The 8,549-nt window shown below is 38.2% G+C and overlaps 1 protein-coding gene across 1 annotated transcript; it reads left to right on the top strand.

Annotated features, from left to right (window-relative positions):
- Positions 1-119: 119 nt before the first annotated feature.
- LOC149037843 (adenosine receptor A2b-like) lies at positions 120-4,227 on the top strand. Its single transcript, XM_089187434.1, has one exon. The coding sequence runs from the start codon at positions 874-876 to the stop codon at positions 1,825-1,827; it is 954 nt and encodes a 317-aa protein (XP_089043560.1). The 5' UTR covers positions 120-873; the 3' UTR covers positions 1,828-4,227.
- The last annotated feature ends 4,322 nt before the right edge of the window (positions 4,228-8,549 follow it).

Raw genomic sequence — 8,549 nt, 5'->3', positions numbered from 1 at the left:
TTCCTGACTGAGTAGCATCTGCGTTGCAATCTTTCGTACGTACGTGATCATAATTCTGACAAGTCCCGTGATCACAGCATTGGCATAAGCACTTCATTATCTGTCAATAGCTTTCACAGAGGGTTTTCCTTTGTCAAAAATTGATATTATTACCGTTTCTTTTGAAACAATGGTCACAGAGAGTATAAATTTGTCGCTGTTATACGATGCCATATCTAAAATGTCGTTTATTGATTTCATAAACAGGTTACTGAGACAAACAGTATTGTTCAGTAGCAAACTTCCTCTTTAAAACAAGAGATAATTTGCAAACAAAATGCCTCCCGTCGGAGTAATATTTGAGTTGTTTTTGATCTTTTGAGAAACATTTCCACCCTTTGACAGGTGTGACTTGTAGAGAAGAAAAATTCAAAAACTTTTAGAATAACTGCATCTGTAACCCTCATTCATTTTGAAATTGGACTTTTCATCCCAATTTGCTTAAGTTATGTCGTCCCAAGATCATGTGAATTCATTATTCACGCTATTATGGCGGCGAGTCCGATCCAAACAACACGTCGGCCGATGTGTTGGTCAAAGCGTATCCTATCACTGAGGGTTAATTAAATGACGAAGTTTTTTTCAATTGTATTGTGAAGTTTTGCTTTCCCCCTATTGCTAATTCAAATTCCCGCAGAAAAAGCGGCCTTTTTTTCTACTTGGTTTAACAAACCTTACAGATTTCGGGTATTTTACATAGTCAGATGCTTGTGATGAAATTTTTGCTCTGTTATTGCTATTCAAAAACTAAGTTTTAAGTTATCTTGACTTGGGGGGTGCTGTTAAGGCGAAATATTACTGGTTATTACTAACTTAAGGATAACTTGCAAAAGAATGGAAACAACAATGATGACAACAACGAATATAACGGGAAGTGGTTCACAGACGAAACTTTTTGAAGGATGGCAATGCTCCCCGGTTTGGGTAGGTGAGTTGAAACAACAGTCCATTACATTCTCAGCAGTCAACATTCTCCTCTCCATTACAGCAATCCTTGGTAATTCTCTCATCGTTGTTGCCCTTCGCAAGGAGTCTTCCCTCCATCCGCCATCCAAACTCTTGTATCGTTGTCTAGCAACAACTGATCTGTTGGTTGGTCTTGTTAACCATCCTTTCTACGCCACCTATTGGATGTCCGTAGTCTACGAACACTGGAGTCTTTGTCGATGCGCACTGGGCGCAATGAGCATAACAGGCTCTATACTGTGTGGAGTTTCTTTGTATACAATGGCAGCCATAAGCGTGGACCGACTTCTCGCCATGTTGCTGAGGTTGAGATACAAAGAGATTGTAACTTTAAGGCGCACATATATTATTTTAGCGATCGCTTGGGTTCTATGTCCAGTGGGCAGTTTATTATTTCATCTCATGTACCGTATTGGCCTTTGGTACAGCTTTATAGCTACACTATCTTGCCTGGCAATCTCTATCGCCTCGTACACAAAGATTTTTCGCGCGCTCAGTCATCATCAAGCTCAAATACAAGATCATGCTCAACAACAACCGAGCCAACCAAATGCGCTGAACATGGCGCGATACAGAAAGGCACTGTACAGTGCACTGTGGGTGCAATTAGCTTTAGTCACCTGTTATATACCACTTTTTACGGTGGAATTTGTGATCCTTCTTAGTAAAGAGCGATTTCCGAATTTCATCATACTCCAGGGAATGACAGTTGTCTTAGCATTCTTTAACTCTACTTTAAACCCGTTCCTTTACTGCTGGAAGATAAGAGAAGTGAGACGAGCTGTAAAGCAAACAATCAGACAAGCAATCTGCTATACATAAAGACAAACTTGTTTAATCGTTGGCATATGAATTTTCGTCTGTAGCTTATTTGAAAAATTATAGACGTAAGGACAGAGGGGAAGATATGCAATTTCGCGTTAAAAAGAGTTAGGAAAACTAAGAAGAGCTACCTGTAAATACCGTATTGTATTCGATTTATCTAACAAACAACAAACAGGTGAAAATGTGAAGTTCAGCAAATCAATAACATGTCACCAATTTGTACATTAATAATGAAGTAGGGAAGGCTATCAGTTATTTTGGAATCAGCAGAACGTGCTCAGGATTTTTCTTTGCGATCAAAACTCGAAGAGAAATCTCACCTTAGCTCAGGAATATGGTTTAGTGTTAAGGAGCTGTTAACGGAGCTGGCCACTCAATTTTGTCATGATTGGGAATTAGCCATAGTGTTTATAACAAAACTTTGTAAATTAAAGATGGGGCTTTCAAGTGTTAACATCTGTTCAAATATACAGAAGGATATGCTCAGAAAAGAAGTTGATCATCTCTACTTCATATAGAGTTATCATTTGAGACCAATCGTTTACCTAAGATTAAGCTCGCAAATTAGAACAGAAAAAAATTGAATGATTAAATGATTAAAAAATAACTCTAACATGGTTGATAAGACTAGCTGTTTTTCAATGCGCCATCAACGTCAATTAAACTGTTTATCGAGTTGCCTCACGAGTCCACAACATTTTGACCACTGTGGTTACGAATATCGTTTTTCCCAATACCGATTACCGTTTTCGAGAAAGGCTTTTGCCCTTCAACTAAGATAATTCACGGCGTCTTAAGTTTGCGTTATACGAGAAAACAGGGCTCAATTTGTTCATAACATAACTTTGTAAATATGTAGACTTTGTTTACTTTGAAGACAATTCTTAGGAAACGAGTCGCTGAAATCTGACAAATCCTGAGATCACAGCATTGGCTAAGCACTTTTTTATCAATCAGTAGCTTTCAGTGAAGGTTCTCCTGAGTCAAGCACTGATGTTTTCACAATTTTCTTTAAGTCCAAATTTTTGTCTATCATTAAACAGACGCTTAACAACACAGATTCTATTTGTTAACTAGATAGGGACATGTTTGATAAGAATAGGTTATGAAATATAATATAGGCAATTACACCAAGTTAGAGCAGTCCTTACTGTGATCTAGCTGTCTTTGATGTGTTCGTGTCAGGGTTCAAACGAGTAAGGGTTTCTGCCCCTGAGATGGAAAAAACGAAATGGAGTTGTCTGTGTAAGGATGCCAAAGAGACTTGAGACTGAATGAATGAAAACAATAGAACGAGTACACCGAGCGAAAGCGACGGAATGTACATCTGACGTTGTCTGTTTAACTTCTGCCTCTAAGAGATTGGAAATAGGCGTCTCTTAAGATTCGCCCTAGCTCCTTTAGGATCTCGCATCTTCCGTGGTATTCTTTATCTTGAAATACGTTTTCCTCATCGGAATAATAAAATTTGCTTTCGCCTTGCTAGCTTCCGTTGTCTGAATGCATAACTGTGAGTCACTTATACAACATTTACATGTTTAAGCCTCTCTCGTGAAACGATTAAAAATTCAAATGGCAAAACTCAGAGAGGTCCATACCCGGAGCTTCTCCCGGATCGCTGGGAAGCGTGGAATTAGCCAATCAGATTCGAGGATATTTAGGATTCCGGACCGATGAGATGCTTGAAAAAAAAAAATGTACTTATTGAGTTTGGTCGGGCCGGACGGAAAAAATATTGGGGTCGAGCGACATGACTATTAGTCAAAATATTTTCCCATTCGATCATATGACTACTAAGTGCTGAAAATTTCGACAATTTTGTTTCAAAGTGAATAGGAATCAATAGACGGGTGCACGCAGGACAATCTCTCATACATAAAATATTCTGCAATAAAAACTTTTCCTTTACCACGAGAAACACAAATAAAACATCTGAACGTCACAAGACAGAACTATCCAAAAGACCTTAAAAGCCCAAACAGAAAAAAATAAAAAATAAAAAATAAAAATAAAAAGTAAAAAAAAACGATCAGTGAAAAAGCAGATAATCCATAAGAGCTAGGAAAACAAAGTTAAGAGAAAAAAACGATAACAACAGGGAAAAAAATCACGGGGAACGATGAAATAAGAAGCGCGAAGTATGATCTAAGTGCCCAACGTCACCATTTGCGTTATGTGTATGCGCTGCAATTTTTTTTTTCTTGTCTGTTTTGATTTCCTCGCTTGATGAAAACAGAAAAACTTAAGAATCCCTACTGTTCATTCTGATCTTTGGCTTATTCAGGAAAGCCACGCAGACCACTGAAGCGAACTTTTTACATTTGACGAGTACTTCCCATCGTAACGAAATGGAAATGAAAGTTCGGAGTACGAGACGCAATTCTTCCCCAATATGTCTACGAAACTTGACGACAAAAATTGCTTCAAAAACGCTGCGCGTCGTGAATCCACACGGTGACGAATATCGTTGTCGATAAGAGTAAATAACTGTCGGTTAGACAATTATTTAGTTTTGATTATTATTATGTTGGAGATCTCAAACGTTTGGTTTTCTCACGCGTTTCCTTTGGGGATTAGAAACTTCCTTTTAAACAAAACACAAAAGGTAACTTGTGTTACTGAAGAAGTTGCAACAATTATTTCTTATAGTAGGCCTTTCATTTTCTGCGCAATCGATTATTTTCGCGGAAATCAGTCTACAAGCCTGAACGTAAAACACACCGTGATAAAACTGGAGTTTAACAAAATAAATGTAAGTAACTTTGAGGATGCATTAAACAATTCCTCCAAATCAGTGTCTTTTGGCCCAAGCATACCGCAATTCAAGTGCGACTCAGAGCAAACACTTTCGCTTCAACTTACCATTGTCGCAACAGCCGTTGCTTGTCCATGGATCATCTCTCTAAATATGCTAGTGATCTCAGCAATCAAGAAAGTAAGAGAGCTACAGAAAAACTCTAATATTCTTGATTGCCAATCTGGCTGTGACTGATCTTTTAGTTGGGGCAGTTTCTATGCCTTTTTCAACTGGTGTGGATGCGTTTATTCTTCGAGGAACTGCGTCACATAGCACTATTTTTGTTCTGAATGAAATCGGTATATCTGTACTGATCACTTTGTTTAGTACCTCCTATCACCATTTATTGCTTAGCTTGGGAAAGGTACGTGGCGATAGTTAAATGGACAGAGTACAAAGTTTTAATCACAAAAGGACGCTTAAAGAAGTATACTGTAATTGCTTGGATGGACAGCGTCACAAAAGTGGCCTTATATCAAGCATTGGTTTTCGCGGAAGTTCCTCATGAGGTTCTCTTTGTGGTGGATCTTGCGATTAACCTCAGCTGGCTTACTGAAACGTTAACCTTGTTATAATTTTATCGCATGATTTACATATTTGTACAGAGACAAAACAAATGTCAAATCAGCCAATCAAGTGCTCTTATTAAAGTAACAATGGAAAGGAAACTTGCCTACACTGCGTTTCCGCAGTTAATAGCCGCTTTCATCTGTGGTGTTCCGATACTAGCAGTCATGACCTCGGTATCATACTCACCAGTTTTTCGCACGTATTCGGCTTTACGATGGGTATGTATCGTGGTTCAAATAAACTCTCTGGCGAACCCTATCCTCTATTTCTATGGAAACAAACGTTACAGGAAGGCTCTTCTACAAATGATAGGATTGGAGAAGACACAGGAAAGCGAGCGAATAGATCCCAAAGGGCGCGGTGCAAGGCGGAATTGTTGCACCGTGGAACTTGTGGACACTGAAGGAGCTCTAAGGCTCAAACGATCACACTCATTTTCAGAGGAGACTCTTGGACCGAGGAACACGAGAGAGTTGAAAGCCACAACGATAGAAAGAAGAATATCGACTCCATGTCTGACGATAACAGACAGCTTGCAAAGCGGAACACAATCCTTCTCGCCAGACGGTATGATGCAGATAGAAAATAAACCATGATAGACCATCAGAATTTTTTCCATCCTGATAACCAAGCCAAAGGCTCACATCATCACGAAAGGATGAGATCAAAGTCATTAAATGAAATGTCGTTCGAAATGAAGGCAAGTAAAGCTATTGAAAATGTCACGAAAGTTGAGTGTCAAAGAGACACCTCAGTGTCATCAGTTAAAAAGTCTCGAAATGAAAGGACACAAGAAGAGGAGAGTCTCAATGGGGTGATGGCTTTTTGTGACTTACAGTTAAAATTTTGACCATTTTACGGCTGCAGTTAATTTCCTTGTCAGCACATTAAGAAATGTATGGAAAACAGGTATAACAGGTGTAAAAGCTGAATGATCTCCTGTCAGTACCAATATCTATTCGCAAAAATTGATTAAACTTTAAGCCTTTTTTGATGGCAAAATTTGGTCACACGATTTAGATTCACTTGTAAAAAAGATACGCCATTTCTAACAAAATTTTGCTTACACACATTTTAAGCCTGGGATTCTGTCGAAATATCCCGCGCTTAAGATTTTATATTGACCCAGAGTTCATCGACACTATTCTTCGCTCAGAGGCTCGGGGTGAGAGAGTTTGACCCGCTTCTTATTATTTTGAAAGCTTGAATGCAAATTGGTATGTTTTTTATGTATCTTTTTCTTTTTCTTTTTTTTTTTCTTTAGGAAGGGGAGGGCAACAGTAATTCTTTCTTCGTGGGGGCTGTTCCAATAGACCAAATCCAATACTTTATCCTTCATGGAGGCATTGGAATCTACAGTTCCATAGTTGCTTTCTTGTTCTTGTACAGAATCGAAGAAACAAGTTCTACTTGGCTTTAGGTCGCTCTGGCCGAGAATTACTTAAGAAACGCTGTAAAATAATGATTAGAAGTCATCTGAATGATAAAAACAATAATTGTCTTTGGACGAATTGCAACTTTACCGTTTTTTTTGTTTTTTGTTTTTGTTTGTTTGTTTGTTTGTTTGTTTTTTCACGTTCCTCTATTCATCTCGTTTACTCGGTTAAATTAGATGAAAACTCGTGCAAAGATCGCTTAAATCACCTGTTCTATGCATAACAACTTCAATTGTTACTATGATAATGTTTTGCAATCAAATAGTGACTCAACTAAAATATTAACTTACCTTGCTGAATGTTTTATTAAGCAAACAATGTACAAAGGTTTCTGTAGCTTCATGCTCTGCGCCAATGAAATGATTGAATATTTTTATTCGGTAGCAAAACCGTATTGTAGAACAAAACCAAGACAAAGTATTGTTAACAAAGTAAAAAACAAACAAAACAAAAGCAAAACCTTGGCGAACATAACATGTTATTGGTAACCATAGATTAATTTAAAGGAAGTCTTCAAACTGCTTCCTGACTGAGTAACATCTGCGCTTCAATCTTTCGTACGTACGTGATCATAATTCTGACAAGTCCCGTGATCACAGCATTGGCATAAGCACTTCATAATCTGTCAATAGCTTTCAATAAGGGTTTTCCTTTGTCAAAACTTGTATTTTTACCGTTTATTTTGGAACAGTGGTCACAGAGATTAAAAATTGGTCGCTGTTATACGATGCCATATCTAAAATGTCGTTTATTGATTTCATAAACAGGTCATTAAACAGCATTATTCAGTGGCAAACTTCCACTTTAAAACATGAGATAATTTGCACAAAAAATTTCTCCCGTCGTCGGCTGTCGGTATCCTATCACCGAGGGTTTATTAAAGTGACGAAGTTTTTTTTCTATTATATTGTGAAATAACCTGTCACAAATATAGTTTTGCTTCCCCCCTTATTGATAATTCAAATTCGCGCAGAAAAGCCGGCCTTTTTCTCCCCTTCGTTTGACAAACCTTGTGGATTTCGGGCATTTTACATAGTCAGATGCTAGTGATGAATTTTTTATTCTGTTATTGCTATTCAAAAACTAAGATTTAACTGATCTTGACCTGGGGGGTGCTGTTAAGACAAAATATTCCTGGTTGTTACCAGCTTAAGAATAACTTGCAAAAGAGTGGAAACAACAATGATGGAAACAACGAATATAACAGGAAGTGGTTCACAGACCAATTTTTTTTTTAAGGCTGGCAATGCTCCCCGGTTTGGATAGGTGAGTTGAAACAACAGTCCATTTCATTTTCAGCAGTCAACATTCTCCTCTCCATTAATCGAATTCTTGGTAATTGTCTCATCCTTGTTGCTCTTCGCAAGGAATCTTCCCTCCATCCCCCATCCAAACTCTTATATCGTTGTCTAGCAACGACTGATCTGTTGGTTGGTCTGGTTAACCATCCTTTCTACACTACCTATGTTGTTGGGGTTGAGATACAAAGAGATTGTAACTTTAAGGCGCACATATATTATTTTAGCTATCGTTTGGGTTGTATGTCCAGTGGGTGGTTTATTATTTCATCTCAAGTACCGTGTTGGCCTTTCGTACAGCTTTATGGCTACACTATCTTGCCTAGCAATCTCAATCACCTCGAACGCAAAGATGTTTTCGCGCTCTCAGTCATAATCAGGCTCAAATACAAGAACATGCTCAACAACAACCAAGCCAACCAAATACACTGAACATAGCGCGATACAGAAAGGCACTGTACAGTGCACTGTGGGTACAATTAGCTTTAGTTGTCTGTTATGTACCACTTCTTACAGTGGAATTTGTGATCTCTCTTAGTAAAGAGCGATTTCCAAATTTCATCATTATCAGGGGAATGGCAATTGTCTTAGTGTTCTTTAACTCCACTTTGAACCCGT

The sequence above is a fragment of the Pocillopora damicornis genome, chromosome 11 (assembly GCF_964200805.1).
Source record: "Pocillopora damicornis chromosome 11, jaPocDami1.2, whole genome shotgun sequence".
In the NCBI taxonomy this organism is placed as follows: domain Eukaryota; kingdom Metazoa; phylum Cnidaria; class Anthozoa; order Scleractinia; family Pocilloporidae; genus Pocillopora; species Pocillopora damicornis.
The sequence above is the reverse complement of the archived record's forward strand: the minus strand, read 5'-3'. Positions and strand labels throughout refer to the sequence as shown.